The sequence below is a fragment of the Marmota monax genome, unplaced genomic scaffold (genome assembly GCF_021218885.2).
Source record: "Marmota monax isolate L192 unplaced genomic scaffold, Marmota_monax_Labrador192_F-V1.1 WCK01_AAM20220418_F8-fsc00070, whole genome shotgun sequence".
Classification (NCBI taxonomy): Eukaryota; Metazoa; Chordata; class Mammalia; order Rodentia; family Sciuridae; genus Marmota; species Marmota monax.
Window position 1 is genome coordinate 4,589,077 of NW_026692116.1, and position 27,466 is coordinate 4,616,542.

Consider the following 27,466-nt stretch of genomic DNA (forward strand, 5'->3'; position numbering starts at 1 on the left):
CAACTAAAACAAATTTTAAAAACAAATGAATAAAGTTCATTATTTTTTTTTAAAAAAAGACTAGCAATTGAGTTCTTTCCTCTAGTACTTGAAATTTTCTGATTTTACAAGACACTATTTAGGAGCTCACCTGACTAGTCCTCTTATAATAGAACCCTAGAAATTCACAGAACACTTACCTCTAGGGCAATGTTAGTTCTAGTTGCTTCTGCCAACTTTACAAGATTTCTGGTGGATTCCATTTCTGAAAAGATTAAAGTAGGTATCAGAAGGCAAAAATTAATAAATCCCCCCACCCCCATACTCCATTTGTAATTCTCCAATTGAAAGTGATTACAAGATGGGAATGATGGCATATGCCTGTAATCCCTGAGGCAGAAGGAAGATTGTCAAGTTCAAAGCCAGCCTCAGTAATTAGGACCCTGCTTAATTAACTTAGCAAGATCCTTTTTCAAATTAAAAAATAAAAAGGTGCTGGGAATGTGCCTCAGTGGTTGAGTGCCTCTGGGTTCAATCCCTGGTGCCACCCCCCAGCCCCCCAAAAAAGGAAAAGAAAAAAGTGATCACATATACTAGTGTGCATCTTGATGAAAACGCAGTAATTCTTAATTTTAAGTGCTTGTCAGAATCAACTGGGAAACTTTTTCAAAATACACTTGACTGGACTTTACCTCTCTGAGAAATGAAACCTAGGCCTTTTTAAGGCTATTCAAGTGATTTTAATTAGCATTCCCTATTAAAAACAAACAACACAGTGGAAAGAGCACAGGCTTTGATAGATTCTATTTTCTTCTAGTTATGCTCTATGACCTTAAGTAAAACTGCTGTATGACCTTAAGAAAAATCACTTGTTTGTCTTATCTGTAAACGGGGCTAAGAATTCTTGTCTTGCCTATTTCCCAGGGTTTTGTACGACTAAATGAGATAATGCATATGAAAACATTTTTTCAACTGTAAAACTATAGGTTAATATTAGCTGTTAAGATGTTTCTTCCAGCTGGGACTGTAGCTCAGTGGTGGTAGCATATACTGTGCTTGCCCAGCCTGCATGATGTGCTGGGTTAATCCCCAGCATGGGCTGGGGTTGGGGATGTTTCTTCTAAACTTTCACTGCCTTCTGTTGAAACATCTGTTGTTGTGTTTATCTCCTTTTACCATACTATCTGATTGTATTTCTTTTCACCCATTACAATATGACTTCTAGGTCTAATGGTTGATCCACCGTAAATGTTCAACAAGTACATTTGTATAAGAAAAGTCTATTTCGAGAAGAGAAAATGAATAATGACTTTATTTATTACAATGAAATAACTAATCTGTAATCATAATACTTACAGTCTATAGAAAATGAATCATAAACAATTTAGTTCTTATACTCCAAAGTTAATCAGATGTTCCAAAAGACAACTCACCCAGGTTAAGCTTTTTTTCAACCCATGACACTATGTTCTTTGCATATTTTGACCAAGTTTTAGCATATGACAAGGCCAATTCAATAGAGTCAGTGTTTTTTAATAGCACATTGACTAATTCTACAGGAGAAAAATTTCCTGAAAATAAAAATATCAGCGTAAGTATTTGTTAAATATGGTCTGTAGTAATTCTAAACAAAGCAGCATTCAGACAAAGGGCACAATTTAAACATAAAATGGTTTCAAGTTACAATATATTTTTTTCTTAATATGTATTTCTATTATTCAAGTTACAAGTCTTATATTCTTGATCAGTCTACATCATCAAATTATTTACCTACTCAATTGGGATTTTCCTCTTAAGTTTTATACATAACACTTTATATATCATTTTGTACTAAAAATGAGTACATTAGGTACACTTGGTTACTAATCAAGAAGAGATTAAGTAACCCAGAACACTTAGTGAAAGAAACTACAAAATGTTTGACAAAACTTATAAGTACGTTGAGTATTACCTTTTCCATTGGATGACTCCACTGAGCCCACAGAAATGTTTTCTAAAGACTTTACAACATGGAAGAAAACAAATTTACGATTAGTACAGAAGACAACAAATCTCTGCTTCAGAAATTTTTCACTCCAATTTGTTACTTTGGCATAATTACTGCTAAAGAATTTCAAGTATTTAAAACCTTTCAAAGGGCCTGAGAAGTCTGTTTAAATACCAGAACACTTTCTAAGAATTACTTTTACCACAGTAGTTTTTAAGATCCAAGAATGAACAATCACATTGTTTAATAACAGCATTAGTTAACATGCATGAATCTACGCAAACTTTATTTATTTATTTATTTATTTTTAGAGAGAGAGAGAGAGAGAGAGAGAGAATTTTAATATTTATTTTTTAGTTCTCGGTGGACACAACATCTTTGTTTGTATGTGGTGCTGAGGATCGAACCCGGGCCGCACGCATGCCAGGTGAGCGCGCTACCGCTTGAGCCACATCCCCAGCCCCTACGCAAAACTTTAAATTCTGCATATCCCCCAAATATTAGGAAGTCCAAGAAGTGATGTAAATATATTGCTATCTAAATAGAAGATATAGATCTGCCTTGTCCAGCCATCTTTTACCATTTTATTATATGATAAGCATATCCTTGAAAGTTTATTGGACAGCTGAGCACAGAACTTTCTGTAAAGATGCAAAAGTTTTGTATATGTAATATCCTATATGGTAGTTATTAACTACACTGTAGCTACTTACTTGAACATTTTAAAGGTATCTAACATGACTAAGAAGCAAATTTTTACTTTTATTCAATTATTAATTAAATTTAAAGAACTAGATGTGACTAGTGGCTACCATATTAGCAGGGCTAGAAAACTACATCTATCAAAATTGTTAAATTTTTTTAATATTTATTTTTTAGTTGTAGTTGGACACAATACCTTTAGTTATTTATTTATTTTTATGTGGTGCTGAGGATCAAACCCAGGGCCTCGTACATGCTAGGTGAGCACTATACCACTGAGCCACAACTCCAGCCCCCAAATCATTAAATCTTAAACAAATTTGATCTTCTTGGTTGGGTAATATAAGGTATGTAGGGATTCAATGCAAAAGGGATCAAAAAGACCTGGGTTCTCAAGTCTAGCTCCATTATTCGCTCTATGACATGGGATTACACATTTAAACTCACCTAACTTTAGTTTGCCCTTCTATAAAAAAGGGATAAGAACACTATATTCATAAGGCTGTTTTAAGAATTAAGATGATGTAATGTTATTAGCACAGCAGAGGGTACATAGTAAGCACTATTAAAATGAATTGTGGCTATTATTTTTAAAGTGTATTTTTCAAAAACCTTCATCAAACAATGTAATTTTATTATTAGGATTATATCATCATGAGTTTTTTAATCTTAATCTCTAGGGAAAATTAAAACTTCCAAAAAGGAAAGACAAGGCACAAAATTTTTAAAAAAGGGGAAAAGTAAATTCCTAATAAAGGTCATATTGTATGTGTCCACATTAGAGAAGCAGGAATAGGAAATATGATTCATACCTAAAATTTAAGTTGTTCAGAGCTTTGCTACATACATAAAATGTTTTATTTTCTGAAGAATCAGTAACAATTTTAAAAGGTAAAATTGAGGAAGAAACATGTATAACAGTAAAATACTTGACAATTTTAAGACTCTTCCTTATTCTCCATTTATCAATGGATGATTTTAGAAACATTCCTAATCATGTTTGCAATACGTGTACCAAGTGCCTTAAGCATTTATGTTCATATTTTGTATCATCAAGAAAGATATTAAGGTTTTCTTTTTGGGGGCTGGGGGTACCAGAGATTGAACCTTGGGGTACTTAAGCACTGAGGCACATCCCTAACCCTTTTCTGTATTTTATTTAGAGACAGGGTCTCACTGAGTTGCTTAGGGCCTTGGTAAATTGCTGAGGCTGGCTTTGAACTCCCAGTCTTCCTGCCTCAGCCTCACAAACCATTGGGATTACAGGCATACACCACCTTGCCTTATTGTTTATTTTATTTTGAGACAGGGTCTTACTAAGGCTGAGGCTGGCTTTGAACTTGCACTCCTCCTGCCTCAGCCTCTGAACTGCTAGGATTATAGGCATGCACCACCACACCAGCTTAAGTTTTTATATTATTTTGATATAATACAAGTACCTGGTACATTTGTTGAAATCCTTTTTGGATCTGATCAATCCTCTTTTTTGTTGTAGTACCAGGGCTTAAACCCTGGGGTGCTTAACCACTGAGCCACAGCTCCAGCCATTTTTCAAAAAAAATTTTGAGATAGAGGTCTTGTTAATGGATCAGATCATTCTTAACAGGAATTATCAACACATGTCCCTGAGGGAGTATGTTTAAATATCTTTCATTAAGTAAAAAAATAATCAGTCAACTGAAAATATTCCATATTATAGATCTTTAAGAAAACATTCTCCATACATTCCTCATGTTTTAATATTCCAAATATATTTATTTTTTTTTCCAATTAGAAATCATAACCCCAATCCTATGACAAAAGTATAGAGATGCTAGTTGGGAGAATTAAGACCTACAGAGATAACAAGTGTCCTGGCCAAAAAAAAAAAAAAAAAAAAAAAAAGTATGATATGTGAGCTTACCACCTTCCTCACTTTTCCCAGTTTTCTTCCTCCTCCACCCCCCAAGTTTCATCAGTCTCTCTCAAGATCTATGTCAAAATCAGTAGGGAAAAAAAGGTTAAAAAAAAATCCTTTCTAAAATTTTAGGCTTTATACCATACGTTATAAATTATCAGGCATGCTCTTTTAATGGTTCAGTCCACTTAAAAAGTATTACCAAATTATTGCTCTAGAAACTGATCATATTCTCACATTTTTAATGAATTGGTCTGGTTTTCTTACCATAATACGGTAATTTATAAACTTAACAATGAAGGAGTAATTCTAAGATTAGGAAATACTTGGTTAAAAACATTAAAGGATTCACTCTGACACAAACAGCCTACCTTATTTTCCTGAGAAACAGGCAGTTGTAACAATGCGTCATTGCCCACATCTTCCATAAGGAAGTTTGTAAAGCTATCCAGGGAGGTTAAGGAAAAGAAAAGAATATTATTATGCTTCTTTGTCATAGGCTTTACAATCATGTTATTGAGGACAATCTGTTTTAAGTAAGAACCTGATGAAAAACTCCTAGAAATCTATTCACATGAATCAGTCATTTGCAAATGGATGTTGCTTCTAAATAGCTATAAAGACACCTCCAAATACATTAAATAGAGCAACACAGGATGTGTCTTTTTCAGAGTTGTGATAATAAGTCACTACAGTTAATACTTCAGTTTCTATGGATTGTACATGCAATATACTGGAACACACTTAATGACAGTCCTCTACTTACATATTCCTAAAGGTAAATGCCAATGTTTCAGTTGAAGAATACACTTCTCGGAATAGATCGTTTTTGTTGTCTTCATTAACTTCTGTGAAATTCACAGCTACAAGGAATGGTTGCTTACAATAAATGAGGGAGAAAATATTTGGAACTAGATTCACACAAAATCATTTAATCCTTTAAAATCTGACCATTATTTCATTAAAAGATTCAGAAATTGAAAGGGATAATATACAAAATCAATCAGATGTCCAGGTATTCACTCAGGAAATCATAAAAAAATCAGTTTGCATGAAAGTAGTTGGTTTCTAAACTCCCTAACTCTATGCTTTAAATATTTTTGACACATATAAAAAAATGACTTAATGTGAAATCAATCTGTCTTAAAGTCAGAGTCCGTTACACCAGACCTCTTCATGAAGAGTGTTCTGTATTGAGCTGGGGTTGTGGCTCAGTGGTATAACACTTGCCTAGCATGTGTGAGGCTCTGGGTTTGATCCTCAGCATCACATAAAAAAAATAAAATAAAGGTATTGTGTCCACCTACAATTAAAAATATTTTAAAAAGAGTGTTTTGTGCTATTTTCTCTTGCTTACTGCTTTCTGGGGTTAAAGACACTGTGGCTCAATGAAATCAACAGGAAGCACATATTTACTATGAGCCACCAATAACTGAAATTTTATACACATTTAAATCTATATAAAACCTATAATACAACATATCACATTTTTAAAAAATTCTGTGCTTTAGAGAATTTAAATTCCTATTTTTTCATAGTTTTATTGCTCATGATAGGCTCTGGGTCCCTGAGATCTATGTTAATTGACATAGAGCTGTCATTTATTTATTTATTATTGATTAAAAAAATAATGACTGTGGAATGCATTACAATTCTTATTACACATATATAGCACAATTTTTCATATCTCCAATTCATGTCTTCATACATGTACTTTAGATAATGATGTCTATCACATTCCACCATCCTTGCTAATCCCCTGGCCCCTTTCTTTCCGTCCCACCCCTTTGCCCTCTCTAGAATTCATCTATTCCTCCCATGCTACCCCACTCCCTATCCCACTATGAGTCGGCCTCCTTATATCAGAGAAAACACTCAGCATTTGTTTTTTTGGGATTGGCTAACTTTACTTAGCATTATCTTCTCCAGTGCCATCCATTTACCTGCAAATGCCATGATTTTGTTCTCTTTTATTGCTGAGTAATATTCCATTGTGTATATATGCCACTTTTTTTTTTAATCCACTCATCCACTGAAGGGCATCTAGGTTGGCTCCACAGTTTAGCTACTGTGAATTGTGCTGCTATAAACATTGATGTGGCTGTGTCCTTGTAGTATGCTGTTTTTAAGTCTTTTGGGTGTCTTTTGTTTATAAAGAAACATTTTGCCCTTTGTTAATGCAAATTATGAAACAACAAAATGAGTTTTAACTTCTGTATGCACTCTTGATAAAAGCTCGAATACAATTTACTAAGACAAACTCTGAAGGTGGAATTGGATTTTCTCTTTTTAAGTTAATAAACCATGCTACTCAGACTGGTAATAAGGAGGAAATGGTTCTGTGTATCCTATTCTCTCTAGTATCCATACCAGTAAGGTGCAGGTAGACAAACCATGTGGAGAAGAAGCCATCCTCTGTTTTACCAATCGTTTTAAATCTTGGATGGAGAGTTTTAAAAACAAAGTCAGCTCCATCACCAAAGATTCAGATTTGAAGTCTCTAAATAAAATATAAAAAAGGTCTGGGGATCTGGCTCAGTGGTTAAACACCCCTGGGTTCAATCCTTGGTACCAAAAAAAAAAAATTTCTGGAGTAAGGCACAGATATTTTTTTCAAAAGCTCTCTCAGGTGATTCTAAATAGGCAAATAGAGTTGGAAAGCAAGGACTCTTAAATTGGGATGAATTAACCTCAAGTCTATAAACTCCATGAAATTACAATCAGATTTTACATGTATAAACCTTTGTAGATTTGTGGGGGGGTGAGGGGGGAATCCACACATTTCATTATATTCTTCTAAATATCCCTAATACAAACAAAAAGGAAAACTTCACAATCAGTGCAAGCAATTTAAAAAATATTCTAAAAACTTCTGTTTGGGCCAAGAAACTGGTTATAATTAAGCCTGAAACAACTGGAAAAAAACCTGTATAAAATTTAAGAAACAACATTTTTCAAGACACTGGATTATCTGGCAATAAAGAACAGTAGTCCCTGACAAACAAGAAACACCATGGTAAGCTTACAACTGCCCCACTTTATTGCCTAATATTATACAATGTAGATTCTCAAGCAAAGGAAATTACAGGGGGTGGGGCAGGGGGGACACAGATGGACATGATTTTATAATTATGAAGGAGTCAGGTCATCAAGAAGACCTAACAATTCTATACATTTATGTATCCAATAAACAGAGTTTCAAAATGCATGAAGCAAAAACTGATAGAGCTGCAACAAGAAATTGAGAAACTCATAGTGATAGCAGAGATTTCAATAGCCCTCCCTGCAACTGACAGAACACACAGATGGAAAATGAGTAAGGGTAGGAAGATCTGAATGATACTATCAACCACCTTGATAAGACAGACAATTATAGAGCACTCCAACTACTGACAGCAAACACATGTTCTTTTCAAATGAATGTTTACCAACACAGGCCATATTATGGGCCATAAAACATGTCTCACACTGAGTTTGAAAGTATTCATATCAGACAAAACACATTCTGTGACTACCTGGAATTAAATCAGGAATAAATAATAGAAGATCTCTGTGAAATTCCCAAATATCAGAAAATTAAATATCCAAACTTCTGAAAAACCCATGTGTCAAAGAAGAAGAGAAATTAGATAGTATTTTGAACTAAATGAAAACAAAAACAAAACATCAAAATTTGTGAAAGAGGAGGTGGAGAATTATAAGGGGAGTAAACATTACCATGTCTATGATGATGTTTTCACAGAAATATGCATTTGTCAGAATTTAATGAGACCCACATGTAGAGGCTTGTATATATGTAATATATCTCTGGAAAGATGCAAAAAAAAAAAAGCAGTAGTAGTTATTACTTATCTAGGGAAAGATATGGGTAGGCAAAGAGGCTGAAATTTAAAAAAAATGTTCACTGGTGAACACCCTCTCCTACAATTTGTATTTACTTGTGTGAATGAACTGCATAATGAAAGAATCAAGTTTGAAGAACAGAAAGAAAACATGAAACTTCTATAGTCTTGGAGGTATAATTATAATATAATGATTGCCTTTATAAATGAAGGGCAAAATACTGAACATGAAAAACCTAAATAAAACCTCCTTTTCATTTATATACAATTAACAATCCCATGTAACGACAGTCATCATGGGAAATAATATTCAAAAGATTACTTGACCTCAATAATAGCGAACAAGGGCACTATTAAAATTGACCTAAATAAATGAAAATACTAAATACAGCATAAATTCCTGAGTTCTGAAAATGTCTTTATCTGCAAATTTGAAAAATGCATCTGATGGGTAAGAACACCAAATAAGTCAATTGCTTAGGTCACTGCTGTTTTTTAAAATGTAATCAGGGGGTTAAGACTAAATGATCTAAATGACCTTCAAACTTTTACAGCTTTTTTTTATCCTACAGGAGTTTTTCTTAATATTTCTCTCTAAAATAAGCATAACAAAAATATATATTTACAGGTTTTTGCAAAGACTGAAATATGCAAAGCACTTAGATTGCTTGGCACAGGGTAGACATTAAAAAAATGGTTTTCACCTATACCTTGCCTTTCTGGGTTTTCAAAACTAAATTACCATTAAATCAAAGCATTAAATAAGCTCTTATCTCCATTTTGCAGATCACTGAATATTTTTCATTTACAATATCAATATATTTTTAGGGTGCTTCAACATTAGGAGTAGAGACAAAGAGGAAGGTCTTATTTAAAAACACGTAAGCCTACCCCAAAGAACAGTTTTTTAAAGTTTTCTAGTCTCACAATTCTTGCTGAAAGTAAATTTCACAAGTAATCTTCCCCTTTTAAGTTTCACCCAATGCAAAAGTAAACCAGTAACAATCCCAACAACAGTCATCGTGGGAAATGATATTCAAAAGATTACTTGACCTCAAAGACATAAAAAAATCTCTAAGGCAACTGAGATCTCTCTCTCTCTCTCTCTCTCTCTAATTGACTCCTTCTGGAATGTGGACACCAACTACAAGGCACCTCTTCCCCAGGACATCCTGACTGCACACAGTAGCCACTGACAACAATTGAACTAGGTCGCTATTTCCAAGCATGGAAATTTTACTATCTATAGACACAAATTTTCCTGAGTCAAATGGCACTTGTAAACAATCCATTTAAAACAAATTTGGTTATTAGGCATATTTTTAAAAGCCACAAGAGAAGCTACCCACTTTCCCCACTTAAAATTGTCTACCACCCATACATCAATTCCCAAGTCCACACCTTCAACTCCAAACTTCTCCATAACCCCTAATATGTTCAACTTGTCTTGTTTTTGTTAATTGACATCCATCCCCTCTAGACAACAATCAACAACCTACCACTACCACATCCCAGTGTCTGCCTTAAATCAGACCTTCAATCCTTATCTTGCCCATTACTTCTAACAATCTCCTAACTGACCTAAATACTTCCTTCACTCTCAATTCTTATATGTTGCAGCCCAGAATAATTTTAACAATTTTGAGTGGTAAGTCATTTAACTGGAAAGTCTCAATTCTTGACTGTGTTAGCATACATATGCTATGAGTGTGCACATACACAAACACACACACACAATAAACTTTTCATACAATTTTCATTTTCAAATCTTATAAGCCTTGTTCTCCACTTGGTTCCTTTTACAAACTGGAATTGCTACAACTGAACATTTTTAAACACCACTTGTTCTAACATAACAAAGATACTTGTACACTAATTAACTACCTCAAAATATCATGAACTCATTCATAAAGTTCAAATTTTAAGTATCAGTTGTATAGTTCAAGTTAGTAGTTTTACAGTGTTCATTGTCAAGTAAAGTTTACACTTTTAAGAGAAGGAAAGCTGTAGGTGTGACTTACTGGAGGTATCTAAATATCCAAGTATACATAACTCTTTATTGCTAAACCTCATACAAATGCCATCAGAGGAAATGGTTATACATTATGAAACAAAATGTCTCAATGGAGCCTTTTTGCCCACAGCTACCCACTTTTAATATATCATCCTTACCTTTCACTTTTCTAGTAAGCATTTCTGCAGCATTTTGAAGATCGACAGAATTGAGGTTCTGATGCTTACTCATTACAGACTTTAAAACATGGAGAAGCTCATCCAGACGTATAAGAATTAATTGTTTAAAACAGTCTTAAAAAAGGAAAAAAAAATTGTTTCCAAAGAAAAGTTCTGAAAAATCTAAGCTACAAAAGATCACATGAAACACATTTCAAGTGAAAGGCATTAGAAAGCATCCCACAATTGTTGCCTACTACACATTCACTTCTAATTCTACTATTGCAGTTATGTTGCCTTCAGAAAATTCTTAGTCATTTTAATTCATTAAGGGTTTCAAAGACTTTCACAATTATGGTCAATTTATCACTACCCTTTTCAGTTTTCTCAGTCTACATATGCTCTCCAGATATTCCCTCAAAAAATCATATAAGGTATTTCCTGTCTTACAGTTTTTACTATCATATATTTAATATATGTGATAACTACATTAAGAGTCCTATAAAGTTTGATGTTTACATAACTAATGTTTTAAAAATACATGTTCAGTTTCTACATTAGAGTTAATTCTTTCCATTGAGGAATTATCAGTTATTGGGAACAGTAACTCTGAGGCTATATGTAAGGACCATCATTTGACCTGTATATTTAAAAAATTCAATATAAATTACATATGATCTAATGCATTGATATTTTAATGAAGTTTTGTGTTGTTTAGAAAAATTTAATTAGTTGCTAATGATGAAAAATTGGGTGACCATTTTAAATTTTCCAGATTTCTGCCTACTCTAAAAAAAAAAACAAGATTGTATTATACCAGGCCTTCTACCTTCTTCAGCAGCTGGAGCAAAGCAGTGCTACCCTCTTAGATGTGCACATTTCCCAGGACCTACTAGTCTAATCCTAGCCTCCTGTGCTATACCACCCCTGCCAGAGGGATGCAGATAAGAGTTTTATAACCCCCCCAAAGTAAGTGACCATATAATTTTCCCAAACCAAAATACTTTAGTGAGTAAAAGGAGGATGCTCTTCATAATCATGCTAGCATAACAGGCATATTCTGGATTATCATCCCAGGCAAACCAGTATGTATTATCAACCTGCCTTTAGGACTCTGAAATAATAAATCTTCAGAAGTTTGAAAAGATAATCATCTTAAACATAGTATTATGCTATAAATCTCCTTTCCTTGACCTTACATAGCAACAGCATTTAATAATGGTTAATATTTACTAAATCTCAATATGGGTAGACACTCTTAAAAATGCTTAAAAGATATATTTTCCCATTTAATGTTCATGATTTTATTAGCTGTAAACCCTGAAATTCTCCACTGTACAGATGAGAGAAATGAAGCTCATATACATTTACCAAGTTATTAAACTGTGGAGCCAGAATTTATAAAGTTAGCACACATAATTCCAGAATCCATGCTCTTAATGTTACTTATAATGCCTCCCTACTGAAATAGTTCAGCTTCAAAACCAAAAAAAAAAAAAAAATTAAATGTGGTATTATAAATTAAACGTATATTCTTGTTTTCAGAAATGTTGGAAGACAATTATTAAACAAATTATTCCATTTATTAACAGTACTATCAAGAGTGAAATAAATGTGTAGAACAAGAGGAGCAAGGGGTGGAGGTGCCAGGAAGGCAAGATAAAGAGCTGGGTATATCAGGGCAAAGAGTATTCAGAGGGAAGCAACAGAGTGGTCCATAGAGTGCTAGAAGCAAGAGAGAAAACAGTGCCTTCCAGGAAAAAATCTGATTCATTCATCTATCAAATTTTATTGACGGGGAAAATAAAAAAAACAGGAGATCAAATACTAGCCTAATTAACTCTGGAACTAAGTATATTAAATGAGTAAGACTAATGGCAAAGGAAATACTGTACTACAACTGAAAAAGTTTTTTCAATGGGAAATTGGATTTACAACTGACATCATTATAAATGTACACTGGACATAAACGTGAATAAATGGATAACATGGTAGAAGCCAGACATCTCACTGTTACAGAGTGGAATTTAGAAATAAAGAGGGAGAGGAGAATATAATAATCCAGGTAGTGATGAATTAAAGTTGGAACCTTCAGGAAGAACTGATGTTTGGCTTGCTATAAATGGTTACATATAGAAATATTTATGGATATGTGTGTATGAACATGTGGATCAGCACAGACATATGTATTTCTTTGCTGTCAGCTAAGAGGGTCTAAACAAATGACACCCCAGTAGCAATAAGCATACCTAGCACACAGATCTTGGTTCCTGAACCATTTGCCAATAAAAGACATCAGAACTCCTTTGAGAAATGACTAATTCTAGGACAGGGGCAGGAAATATACAAGCTGAATCAAAAGCATCATGTAGTTCCAGAAGGTAAGGAAGAGGGAGAGAAGGAGGAGGAGAGGGCAGGGAAAAGTATTATAGAACAAAATCTATCAAATTTGCTATGTCCGTGTATGAACATACCACAGTGAATCCTGATTTTATACACACACACACACACACACACACACACACACATATATAATTAAAATGTACTAATTGAAATAATAAAAAGATTAGTAGAGTCAGCAGATCAGGGGGAGAAGGGGAAGGAAAAGGAGGATACTGAAAAGGTTCCCTCTGTCCAAAGCTGGAACATTGGAGTGATAAATAGTATCGATGTTGTACCTAAAGTATAAAATAAATATCCACATGTTCATATTGGTATAAATGACTGAATAAATTAATAAATGGAGAAAACAAACCTTTTGTGTAAAAGAATACTAACTACTTTATGTAGATAACTTTGCCCTCATAGAGGTATGATAGTGATTTCTTCCAAAAAAGTAACATATGCATAGGAGGATAAAAGCAGTAATTTTACTCTGTAGAAGTTGACAAACACCACATAAGACAGTTGCTCAAGGTCAACAACAACAATATTAAGTCATGTTGGTAGCAAGTACCCTTGAGATAATGTGATGAAAAAAAAAAACAACACTTTAAATCTGTAATCTCTCCCCCAATGTTTCACAACCTCAGTCTAATCATGAGAACATCAGAAAATTCTAACCAAAGGCATGCTACACAATGTCTAGGCAGTACTCCTTGAAACTTTTCTCACCAAAAATGAGAAATTTAAGAGACAGGGAGAACTTAAGGAGACATGACCATTAAATGTATTATAACAGGATCCTGGAAGACAAAAGGACATTTGGGGGGTGGGGAGGACATTTGGGGAAATCTAGAAAATTTGAATAAACTATGAACTTTGTTCAATAAAAAGGTAGCATTATTGTTGGTTACTGTCAAAATTGGTTCATTAATTCTTACAAAGATAAGGCAAACTGGACATAGGATTATATGAGAACTCCATATACTGTCTCAATTTTTCTGTGTATCTAAAACTGTTCTAAAAAACAAAGTCTGTTTTAAAAATAAAATACAAGCCAGTCAAACATTTTAGGAATTTTATGTACAGCTGGCATTTCCCCACAAACCTAATTTTAAAAAATCATTTATAATTTTTAATCCTTAGGAGAAATATGAATATCCAGCTTAATGAGCTCTATTAATTAAATAAACAATGGTTTGGTAATTGTGGGTGTTAAGTTTACTTAGTTAAGCCAATATAGCACAGTGGTTAAAAAGGAGAGCCTTTGGAACCAGACTCCCTGACTTCAAATTCTACCTCCATGGCTGAGAAACTTGGGCAAGTTACTTAATCTCTCTGTGCCTACTTTCCTCACCTATAAAGAGAAGACAAAGAGGGTCACTTCATAGAGTTGTTAAATTAAATGAATTAAAATACATAAAGCACTTAGAACAGTTGCTGGAACATAGTAAGCCCTCTATCAACATTTGCAGTTCCTGTTATCTTAAGCAACAGAAGATATAGGTTATAAAGGTTGGCTTTAAAATAGAATCCAGTAGCACTGAAATAAAACAAACTTCTGGGAAAATAGTACAACTTGATAGTTTTAAGGAAAAACTGTAAAATCATAGTTTTGTACAACCTAGTCCCTTCTTTATATTATAAAACTAGTCTATGCTAATATTTCTGGCTACTTACCAAAACCAAGGTTGAGTGATGATCATCACAGAGAATTGTACTGGATTCTTTTTGAAACCTAATCTATGGTAGTGCAATAGTATAGATGCTAAATATTCCCCAAAGGCCCACACTGGTTCTCAGCATGGCACTACTGGAAGGTGGTGGAATCTTTAGAAGGAAAGGCCTGCGTCACGGGGGATAGATACATCCTTAAGACTGTGGGATCACAGTCCATCCCCTTTCTCCTCTCCTCTCTTGTTCTGTAGCTCAACTTGTTCTACCATGCACTCCCACAACCATGTGCTGCCTCTCCACAGGCCCCAAACCATGGGGGTGTTAAATGATAATGGACTGTGAACAAAAATAAACTTTTCTTTATAAATTATCTTCTGTACTTTGTTATAATGACCTAAAGCTGATTAATAGTCTTCAAAGAGAAAACAGTTAGTCATTTCTAATATTCCCAATAAAATCAACAGACATTAATATACTTGAGAAATACTCAAGAATATGTTTTTTCAAATTTTGAAATCTCAGGACAAAAGAGCTTGATTTTTAAATGATTGTTAACCACCACCACTAATATTAAAAATTAGAATAGGATATTAAGGAAGAACTACAAAACACTAATGACCTAAATGTCTAAATAAACCAGGGTCATAAATTCTGGCCTTCTCAGAGTCAAGGAACTCAAATATATAGACACCAATATATTTTAAAATTATTAAACACCCTTAAATTGTCTCAGTTTTAATCTCTAATATAGTAGGTAATATGTAATAGATACAAAATACACAAACGAAAACTCTTTGGGATCCTCAGTAATTTTTTTAACAGTTGTCATGAGAATGTCTGATAAAAGTTTTCTTAAAAATTACTGCAAAACACTTCAATAACTGTCCGCAAAAAATACCAAATTCCCTTTTTCCTACAAGAAGTGTTTATAAAAAGATATTGAAGTTGTTCCAAAACAACTTACTAATAAACAGTAACTGAGTTATTTAGAAACCTGTTTCTGAAAGACTAACAAATTGCATTATAAAATAAAAAATCCCAAATTCCTATGATTAAACATATTTCTGAAGCCTATATAAATCAATGGTAATGAATATATCAATTAAATAAAATGTTAATCACAGATTCATAAACTTTTCTATATATTTGGGCAGAAGGGTCGACTACTAGGGTGTCAGTATACAATATACCCTGATAATACTTCACCTGGGACTTCATAAATTAGCAAGCCCTTAGCCATTTGTGCCATAAAAAGTTAAAAAACAAAAGGTTCTGTTTTTACCAAATGTTCTTTTCCCCACAGAATAAAGCTACCTCAAATTATCTTTAAAGAAGCAAGAAGTCTCTAACTAAAAATATCTTTTTTAAAAAAAAAAGTTTAAGCACCTCGTTCATCAACACTAAATATCTCCTGCCCTGTCACCACAAAACAAAACAAAATAGTCACACAATGAGTAAAGCAAGAGCAGTAACTGTTCTTTCCCAATAATGAATAAAATGGCTGCTTAGTGTTAGAAGACAAAAGACTTTAAGAAATCTTGATTCCAATCCTTGATCTACCACTGCCTTGAAATAATCATATATAAAACTCTTGGGTTCTCTGATCTCAGATTCATAAACAGTAAGAGAGAACTGATAAGAATATCTGTTTTACCTTATAACGTTGTTGTGAATATGAAATAAATTAATAGAAATGAAATTGCTTATATTATTAATATATAAATAATGATTATTACTAGTAAATCTGAAAGCCATTCAAACTAAGTATCCTTGAAAACAAATGTGCCTCAGGTACACTCAGTAACAAACAAATAGGTAAACCTCAATGTTTTAGTTAATGAAAAAGAGACATTCAAGTTCCAATTTCATTTTATATGTGAAATCTTAATAAATTACTTGGAAATAAAATTGTCATTAAGCATATATTTTATAAAAATACTTCTATGCCTGTCAGTTTTTAAAGTCATAGTTGCCACATTGCAAGTGTAATAAAGTTTAATTAATACTACACAAAGGTATAAGGATGGCCTTAGGCCTGAGCCTAAGCAATTTCATTTTAAAACTCCAGTTTGAAACCTTCAGTCTCACCAGGCACACCTATGGAGCCCTCCAGTATGGCCCTCAGGTACAAACAAGTCACTTCTCCCTACCCTGACAAACTCTGAGTGAAGTCTCTGGCATGCTGCCCGCACTCTGGTAAGAGTGAGAAGCAACAAAATCAGTGTGGGGACCACCAGACTAGATGCTTTAACCCCAGGGTAAATGATGGCACTGAGAGACCCAGTGGCAGCTGATAGGGATTGAAAGGGGTGGTCAGAAGCCCCAAAATTTAGTATAAATTTTGCCCCCTCAGTGCCAGCCGACACTGATGCCCTAATGCTGGAGAGCCTGATGAGAACCTGGACTGACATCCCAACTCTTCTCATCTGCCTGATCCTCTGCTTTCAAACTCTACAGCAGCCTCTGGACTCTGGTGAGAAAAGGACTTCTCCCTATGATCGCCTCCTCAGCCAGCTGTCAGCTCCACCCCAGGAGAAGCCTGCCTTGATTCCTGATCTGGTCACCACAGTCTGAGTGAATGTGCATCTGCTGGACTTAAAGCATATGGCTTGAGACTTTTGATCTGACACTTGAGCTTAGCATGCAGAGGGAATGTCTGTCATGAGCCTGTCATGATTAAGTGTGTTTTCAGTGCTTAGAATTAATCTAGAATTTTTTGCTGCAAATTGATTGTCTATTGAAATGCCCAGCATTAAGGATTGTAATTTTATTAATTAAGAACCTATAGAATGAAATTGTATTGAGTGATTTGAGTGAATAAAGCACTGAAAAGGGCAAAAGAGCATGGTCATTCTTTATTTCTCCCCCTCAATTGCATAAGCTGCACATTTTGCCCATCACGACAAAAGGTATTATAGATGTGAATATAATGAAATTCAACCAAAGTCTTAACATCAATCATCTAGAACAGTAAAAATATTCCAATGTTTATCTACTAACCCTGTAATATGGTAACCGTTTAATTACTGCTTTGCCTATTTGTGTCATTTATTTTCTGCTTCATTCAGCATATCAAGTGAAAACAGATCAGCCAACTCTATTTGTCTGGTTCTCATGCATTAATACAATACCACATTGTTTATATTGCAAACATTTCATGGAAATATTTAAGTAAACAAAATGAAAAAAAATTGTGTTTTCCTTTATTAAAAAATACTGACAATAATTTTAAAATCAGTCTTGTTAATTCAGCTTAATCTAACTAGGGAGAGCAATGAAAAGAATAAGGAGGGGGAAAAGCATCAGAACTTACTGCTAGGAAGCGCCTATTTTTTCCTGTAATAATTTTTGAATTTATAGGAAATGAAACCTGAAGCACAGCAGCTTTATCTAGTTACTGGGGGACCGTAAATACAGTTTTCTGGGGAAAAAAATTTACCTAACTTACCCTGGAGTCGGGCAGAGTTAGTTAATCTACAAGACAAGTAATTGAAAGTGCAAATTTTAGCAGAATCTCTCATAACAGAACATTTAATGGCATTAAGCTTTTCATTTCATTCCTACTGTTAAATTAAAAATTGCTTTAGAAAGTTCCAACTATAGTTCTGTAAAATCTAGGATCTAGAATTCATCAGAAGTTATCACTTATAAAATAAGTTATGGTTTTACAAAATAAGCCTTTAAAGTTAGAAAGCACTTTTAAAAACCCATGAACTTAATTAGTTTATCTGAAATGGATGAGATTTTTATCTTCCTTTCTTACCTATTTAAAAGGCAAACCCAAAACAAACAACAAAACAGAAAAATAAGGCACCATAATTACAGTGGTCAATTTTCACTAAAATTCATTTTAAAATAGCATTACATAATCAAAATGAAAACCATTAAGAAGTATGAGACTGGTGTTCTCCTTCCTACATTTTATAATGGCACTTATTAATACTTCCAAGCACTGAGGTATTTTCCACTATTCCTTCAAGCCTAATTAAAATGACGTGCACCTTTAAAATTCAGAGATTTTTTTTTAACTCCCTTGAATGACACTCCACCTGGAAATGGTAAGGTATGTCCCAAAGGTATACTTCTAAACTACTGAAAACCTAGAAGAATGTTTATAAATCTGTTATTTGAAATTCAGAACACATTATTCCTCAGGGAGCAACCATAAACCTGAACTAGTACTTGCACAGCACAAATAATTAAATATATACTTACATCAGGTGTTAAATGCTACTGTTGAGGCTAGACTTAGATAAGTAACTTTGTGATTGGTTTATGGTCATATTTTCATTTACCCAAATGCGTTATAGAAATGATCATTCTGGACCTAAAAATCTAAAATGAAAAACTTTTTGAGTACCATGGCAGTAGAAAATAATTAAACACAAAGTATATATGCCTAAGTGAATACCTTCAGTACTTTAATATAAGACATAGATTTACCCCTGTAATTATTCATAATGTACCTAATGACACTGGATAGAGATATGAAACTTCAAATTCTGTATCTGCTACATGTATAAGACTACAGAGCAATCTCACCTTGCACATAAGTAGTGGAAAGAGAATTACCAAAATATTTATCCTATTATCAAAGTAAGAATAGAGTAATTTCATAGTTTTTAGATATCTCACAGATAGCTATCATGTACTACTGAGCATGTAAAAGGTGGCTACTGCAACTGAGGAGTTTTTACTTTAATTAAATTTAAACAGTCATGTATATCCAATGGCTACATATCAGCGTAAATTTAGATAATCCCCATGGAGTACAGAATTAGCTAGTGAAATAATGAAAACAGAGCAGTGCTTTTATAGAGTGCCTGCCATGTAAAGCAGGTGCAATAACCTGGATAGAATATACCATTCTGTATTAATAATCTCTGGGGCTCCAAATAAGTTCATTATTTATCAGCAATAAGAAGTTGACAAAAATCCTCTAATCTTAGTTATACATACACATCACTCGTGAAATGTGGCTAAAAATACTTGCCTTTATGGGAATTGAATAAATTTCTTTGCATAGCAAAGTATTCTATAAAATAAAAAGTACCATGTACAAATATAAAACTTGAGTATCCCTTATCTAAAATGTTTGGAACCAGAAATATTTTAGATTTTGGAATATTTGCATAGACTTTACCAATTCAGCATGAAACCAGTCTGAAAATCCAGAATGCTCTAAAATCGGAAACTTTTTTCCTACTGCCATGGTATTAAAAAAAAAAAAAGTTTTTTACTTTAGATTTTTGGGTCAGGAATGATCATTTCTATAACTCATTTGAGTAAATGAAAATATGACCATAAACCAATCACAAAGCTACTTATCTAAGTCTAGCCTCAACAGTAGCATTTAACACCTGAAGCAATAGTCAAGTGACTTTTTGTATTACTGCCTCATTACAATTAAAGTATACATTTAAAAGGGTATTCTGATTAGACCAAAAGGTGACTTGTCTATCCACATTGTTTATTCTTTTTTTTTTTCGAGAGAGAATTTTTTAATATTTATTTTTTAGTTTTTGGCGGACACAACATCTTTGTTTGTATGTGGTGCTGAAGATCGAACCCAGGCCGCATGCATGCCAGGCAAGCGCGCTACCGCTTGAGCCACATCCCTAGCCCCCACATTGCTTATTCTTAAAGGCTAACTTTTCAGTTTTTTTTTTTTTTTAGTTGTAGATAGACACAATACCTTTATTTATCTTTATGGGTCACTGAGGATGGAACCCAGTGCATCACAAGTGCAAGGTGAGTGCTCTACCAATGGGCCATGACCCCAACCCCACTTTTCAGTTTTTTAAGAGCTAACAGACGTGAATTAAAAGGTAATAAATAATGCCCAAAATTTTGAAGGCAAAAGACAAAGTATTGGCCAAATCTTTGACAAGGTTCCTTCACACCAAAAGGGAACAGCGAGGGTCTGGGGCTGTACCTTAGTGGTAAAGCTCTTGCCTAGCATGCGTTAGGCACTGGGTTCCATCCCCCACACCACATAAAAATGAATACATAAAATAAAGGTAATGTGTCCATCTACAACTAAAAAAGATTTTAAAAAATAATAAAAAGAGAGAGACGGAGAGAACAGTGAAACAGCTCTTTGCTGTCTGGCCACGGTTTATTGCTGTGATGGTTGAATACAGAAGTCCAGGAATAGTTCTCAATCCACATGGTTCATGTCTATAGAAATGTATGTAATAATACTACCTCAAAGAGTTACAGCATTGTAAACATTTTAACTGTTTGCCTGAAGATTATATCTAATGTGATCCTTATAATAACTCTGTTAAGTAAATAAGAAACAGTCTGATACTCCAAGAAGCTGAAAATCACACTCAAACTTAAACACAAGCATATTATTATATAGCATTCTCTTCATCTTTCATAATGGGGTTCATTTATATGTTTATATATACTTCCTTACTTAAGGAAAACAAAACAAAAAGGTTCCAGCCACTCAAATTAACTAAATACTAATTTTCAGATTTGGATAACAACCTTCCAAAGACAGGTAAAACAAATTCTTATTAAATTCAAAATTCATACTGATGAAGGATACATGTATCTTTTAAAACATGATTGAAAAACCAAGCATTAAAATCAACCTCATTAGTATGAGAGTGAGTTTTCAAAACAATTGTTTTTCTGGGTTTTTAAAAATTAATTTACAGGGGCTGGGATTGTGGCTCAGGGGCAGAGCGCTCGCCTAGCACGGGTGGGACCAGGGTTCAATCCTCAGCACCACATGAAAATAAAGGCACTGTGTTGTGTCCATCTATATCTAAAAAAATAAATATTAAGAAAAAAATTAATTTATAAGCTTTTCAATTATTAGTGACGCATCTGTTATTTAAGTTAAAGTACCAGCATGCTTATTAATAAAAGGATAATGTCCACACAAATTTTTAAACTTAAATTTCAGTAAATAAATTTATTTCCCTTTCTGTCCTTTAATCTGAAAGGGAGTCTCCTTCTGTATCTTATTATCATTTTTCTCTTTTCTCACTGAGAATTGGCTTCCAATCCTCTTCTTTCCTATTCTCTGAATTATCTACTCACAAATTAAAACTCATAATTTTTTTTTTTTTGCCAATAAGGAGTGGTTCAACTTGTTTTAAATTACCACCATTTAAAATCTGGTAAACAAGGAGTATCTATGTAAAATGAAGATTTTAAAGGGTATAAAACTCCTAAGGAAAATAAACAACAAACAGAAATCCTACCTAAAAATCTTATTGATATTATTGAAAATGTATTTCCATTGATATATTAAATAACATCATGTTTTGCCCTAAATTCAGGTAAATGATTTGTCAGTGAATACATCATTTTAAATTTCACCTTAAAAATTAAAAAAGTAATGAACAAAATTTACTGTATGCAAACTTAAAAATAAATTTTAAATAATTAAGCCAGTTAAGAACAAATCTTTATTACAAAACTATGCTCCTTTAAATAAAGGACAGATGTATCATTTCACTATGGATTTTGTTACCAGTATAATATTTAACATATTTAGAATATTTTCCATAACAAGTTACCGTTCCACAATTTAATCATCCATTTTAGACTTCAAAATCAACCTACTGAAACTTCTTTCTAATAATATTTACATACTCTGGAGCCAGGTGCAGTGACATGCATGTAATCCCCAAGGAGCCCAGGTAAGAGGATCTCAAGTTCAAACCTAACCTTAGCAACGGAGCGAGACCCTAGGCAACTTAGTGAGATCCTATCTCAAAATAAATTAAAAAAAAAAAAAGGAGTGGAGTGGAGGGCACAGGGAATGTGGCTCAGTGATTAAGTGCTCCCAGATTCAATCTCTGGTACCCCCTATCAGTGACAAACCGTCAGAAAGGGAAATGAGGAAAACTACCCCCGTTCCCAATAGCCCCCCAAAATCAAAAACAAAAGCAAAAACACCTTGGGAATCAATTTAACTAAAGAGGTGAAAGATCTATATAATGAAAATTATAAAACCCTAAAGAAAGAAATCAAAGACTTTAGAATATGGAAAGATCTACCTTGCTCTTGGATACACAGAATTAATATTATCAAAATGACCATACTTCCAAAAGCACTATACAGATTTAATGCAATTCCGATCAAAATTCCACTGACATTCATCATAGAATTAGAAAAAGCAATCATGACATTCATCTGGAAAAATAAGAGACCCAGAATAGCTAAAGCAATCCTTAGCAGGAAGAGTGAAGTGGGTAGCATCATTATACCAGAAATTAAACTATACTACAGAGCTATAGTAAAAAAAAAAAAAAAAAGACAGCATGGATTAGCAGCAAAACAGACATGTAGATCAATGGTACAGAATAGAGGTCACAGAGACTAACCCACAAAATTACAATTATCTTACATTAGACAAAAGTGCTAAGAACATGCATTGGAGAAAAGATAGCCTCTTTAACAAATGGTGCTGGGAAAACTGGAAATCCATATACAACAAAATTTTCACCATGAACAAAACTCAACTCAAAATGGATCAAGGACTTAGGAATACAACCAGAGACCCTGCTTCTAACAGAAGAAACAGTAGGCCCTAATCTCCATCATGTGGGATTAGACCCCAACTTCCTTAATAAGACTCCTATAGCACAAGAATTAAAAATCAAGAATCAATAAATGGGATGAATTCAAACTAAAAAGTTTCTTCTCAGCAAAAGAAACAATCTGTGAAGTGAATAGAGAGCCTACATCTTGGGAGCAAATCTTTACCCCTCACACATCAGATACAGAACTAATTACTAGGGTATACAAAGAACTCAAAAAGCTAAACACCAAAAAATAAACAAACAAATAAATAAATAACCCAATCAATAAATGGGCCAAGGACCTGAAGAGACACTTCTCAGAAGATGATTTTACAATCAATCAACAAATACATGAAAAAAATGTTCATCATCACTAGGAATTAGAGAAATGCAAATCAAAACCACTCTTAAGATTTCATCTTACTCCAGTCAAAATGGCAGCTATTATGCATACAAACAACAATAAGTGTTGGCAAGGATGTGGGGAAAAAGGTACTCTTATACACTGCTGGTGGGACTGCAAACTAGTGCAGCCAATATGGAAAGCAGTATGGAGATTTTCTTGGAAAACTGGGAATAGAACCATTTGACCCAGCTGTCCCTCTCCTTGTTCTATACCCAAAGGACTTAAAAACAGCATACTACAGGAACACAGCCACATCAATGTTTATAGCAGCACAATTCACAATAGCTAAACTGTGGAACCAACCTAGATGCCCTTCAGTAGATGAATGGATAAAAAAAAATGTGGCATATATACACAATGGAATATTACTCAGCAATAAAATAGAATAATATCATGGCATTTGCAGGATATGGATAGAGTTAGAGAAGATAATGCTAAGTGAAGTTAGCCAATCCCAAAATCCAAATGCCGAAGGTTTTCTTTAATATAAGGAGGCTGATTCATAGTGGGATAGGGAGAGAGAGCATGGGAGGAATAGATGAACTCTAGATAGGGCAGAGGGGTTGGAAGGGAAGGGAGGGGGCATGGGGTAATTAATGATGGTGGAATGTGATGATCATTATTATCCGAAGTACAGGTATGAATTACGAATTGGTGTGAATATACTATGTATACAACCAAAGATATGAAAAATGATGCTCTATATATGTAATAAGAATTGTAATACATTCTGCTGTCATATTAAAAAAAATACTAAGCTGCAAAAAAAAAAAAAAAAGAATCACCGAAAATGGAAAGATCATTAGAGTGGTTTAATGGATTTGAATGACTGTATGGTGAATGTTTTTGAATATTCCCTGAAATATGTAAGTAATTTCAGTGTTACCATTTGGAGGCACCTATATGAAAATTCTATTCACCATATTTAAAAACTGGGGGATATTATAAAATTGAGGGATACTGTGTGAATGAAAAAAATCAATTGCAATGTAACAGGGCTTGTTCATAACTATGCATTTTAATATTCAATTCTTAAATGCTAAACAAACAAAAATATTTAAAACCCCTATATATTATATATATACACACATGTGTATACATATATGTTATATGGAATATATATATATATATATATATATATATATATATATATATATAAAGATTTGTGACTGCTGCTTTAAGGAAAATTCAAACACTAAAATTTGAGGCTTTGGGACTAGGGAGGTTGTTCAGTGGTAGAGTACTTGCCTTGCATCATGAGGCCCTGGGTTCGAGCCTCAATGCCCAGAAAAAAATAATCATTTTTTTTCTCTTTTGGAGGCTTCAATTCTAGTTCAGTTATTTTGGAAATTTCAACTTGAACATTATAATTTGGTTAGAAATATACTCTTAAATTTAGTGTAAGCATGAGATGTATTTTTAGATTCTGGTTTTCAAAGTGCACATCAGAAAACAACCATTAAAAAATTATATATATATATATCTCATATATACATATACCATTCCCTGGAAAGAGGGGCAGTTTATTTCCTGTCCTCTTGAATATGCACAAAATGTGTACCTAGTTTTAACCAAAGGAATACAGCAGAAATCTCTCTCTCTCTCTCTCTCTCTCTCTCTCTCTCTCTCTCTCTCTCTCACACACACACACACACACACAGATTTGTTGAAATCTCACAAATTTCTATGAAGGCCGAGGAAGGGCCTTATTGTATAAATGCAATGAAAGTGAAGTATAAACATTATGAACATGAAAATGAACTGCTCCTCATCACAAAAGAACAGGAGCTGTCTCTTAACTATTAATTATCACTGACATCAAATTTGGATAGTAAAGAAACACTGAAAATTAAAAGACTTAGATACTAAGGTGAAGTCAGGGATATATAATTCTTTACTTCAAGATAAACAAATCCCATTATCTATTTCTGACTAGACAAATTCTGTGATTGTCCCTTAATGTAAGAAAAGGTTACCAATCAGCAAAACAGAATTAAGTCTGAATATTGGGGGAAAAAATTCATTCAAATACAGTCATTTTAAATTTGGCAACAATATAGAAAACTGAATTAAGGACAAAGCATCAACAATCTACATTGTAAACATCAGTTTTCTTATTAAAGACCAATCAATGTGTGCTGTACTGCCTATAACAAGAAGGTTTAGATTCCAATGGTCTTAAATTGTACTGGACAAACTGATTGGAGCCAAAGACTTATTTTTCTTTTTTGGTACTCTTGTTTCTCCACCCTTACCAAAATTTTTATTTTGTGCTGCACTATTATCTATTTTTTAATTTTTCTCTTGCTCTTATTCATATTTTCCCCCATTGTTCTTTTTGGTGTATTATAGTTGGACAAAATGATGGGATTTGTAGTAACATATTCATACATGCACACAATATAACAATACAGTTTGGCCAATATCATTCTGCAACTGCCCAATTATTTGGCTACAAAATGGTTTACATTGTAATCATCAAACATTTAGGGAGGAAATTAGTCATAAAATAACTAAAGCAGAATAACACCCTGTTTCTACCATTGTGTACACACTTATCTGTAGGGACGGTAGCATTTAAAATTTTACAACCTATCCAGTAAAAATGCGAAAAAGTAAATAGTGGACAAACCTGAAAGTATAGCTTCTTTGAAATACTGCAGCACATGGGTGAACTTGCTGATATCATTCACCACCTCCTTGATGTGATCCTGATCAAAGTGGAGCTGGAACTTATGGACTGGAGCCCCACTTCAGAAGTTGTTACTTGAGAGTTGGCCTGATGTCCAAACATGTTTTTTCTTGGCCTTTTTCTTTTTCTGAGCAATCATACCCTCACTTGATAATCAGAAAAACTGAAATCCTTAAGGGGGCAAGAAATAAACACAAAAAAGAGAAACACAAATACTACATAAGCCAGGGAAACATATTAGGTCTTCACAAATTGCCCACACTCCACCTTAGTATTCTATTTTTAATTTGTAAAAACAAATGAATAGAACACTGTACTATGAAAAATAGCTTCCATTTACTAAGTGCATAATCCTGACAATGCCCAATATGCAAACTATCATTCTTTTCACTTCACAAGTGAGAAATCTGAGGTTTAGAGGTTAAAAAAATATGTCTAGACTCTCAACTGATAAATGATGAAATTTGAGTTAAATCTAGATCTTCCCTAACTTCCTCAATTCCTAAGGTACAGAATATTTTTTAACTGTAAAAGTTGTTCAGAAACATCACTTAGTAGGTCACATTTTCCCTCTATTACATCACCTTCAAGAATAAAGATGAAATATGGACTCTGAAAAAAGAGATGTGTTTTAAAATCTTCCTCTATCATTTACTATATGCCCTTAGAAGCTGTTAATCATGTCTTCACTTTAGTATGCTTATTTATAAAATCAGAAAAACATCCTGACAACACCTACCTCAGAAGCTTATTTTACAGAATTAAATAAGACAGTAGTATGTAAGTATCCATTGAGCACATAAAAGTAGTTTAATTACAGTTATTTTTTCTAGTGATTTATATATATATATATATATATATATATATATATATATATATACATGTACACATACACGCTGACATTCTGGGTTATTAAGTTTCATGAAGAACATTTTTTTGTTGAAAAATAGTTCTAAGGATGTCCCCTAATCTGATGTATCCTGACTGTACAAATAAATGTCATGTTATCAGAGAAATATTTCTGGTAATTTAACGATGGAATAGTGAAAAGGCAATGTTTAGAATTACAAAAAAAAAAAAAAAAAGATTTGAATCCTGGCTCTAGTGTTTTCCAGATGTGTGACTTATACAATTCATACTCAGGTATGTGAGAAGATTAAAAGGCATCACAAAATTTAGAA

General features: G+C 33.5%; 1 protein-coding gene across 1 annotated transcript in view; it reads right to left on the minus strand.

Moving 5' to 3' along the window:
* Window positions 1-26,424, minus strand: part of LOC124104974 (rho GTPase-activating protein 29-like) — a 53,830-nt gene extending 27,406 nt beyond the window's left edge. The window contains 9 exon segments of the mRNA XM_046462045.2: window positions 180-244; window positions 1,413-1,550; window positions 1,931-1,979; window positions 4,937-5,009; window positions 5,332-5,428; window positions 10,580-10,714; window positions 26,226-26,315; window positions 26,318-26,361; window positions 26,363-26,424. Coding sequence (XP_046318001.1) covers window positions 180-244; window positions 1,413-1,550; window positions 1,931-1,979; window positions 4,937-5,009; window positions 5,332-5,428; window positions 10,580-10,714; window positions 26,226-26,315; window positions 26,318-26,361; window positions 26,363-26,424 — 753 coding nt within the window.
* Between the last annotated feature and the right edge of the window lie 1,042 nt (window positions 26,425-27,466).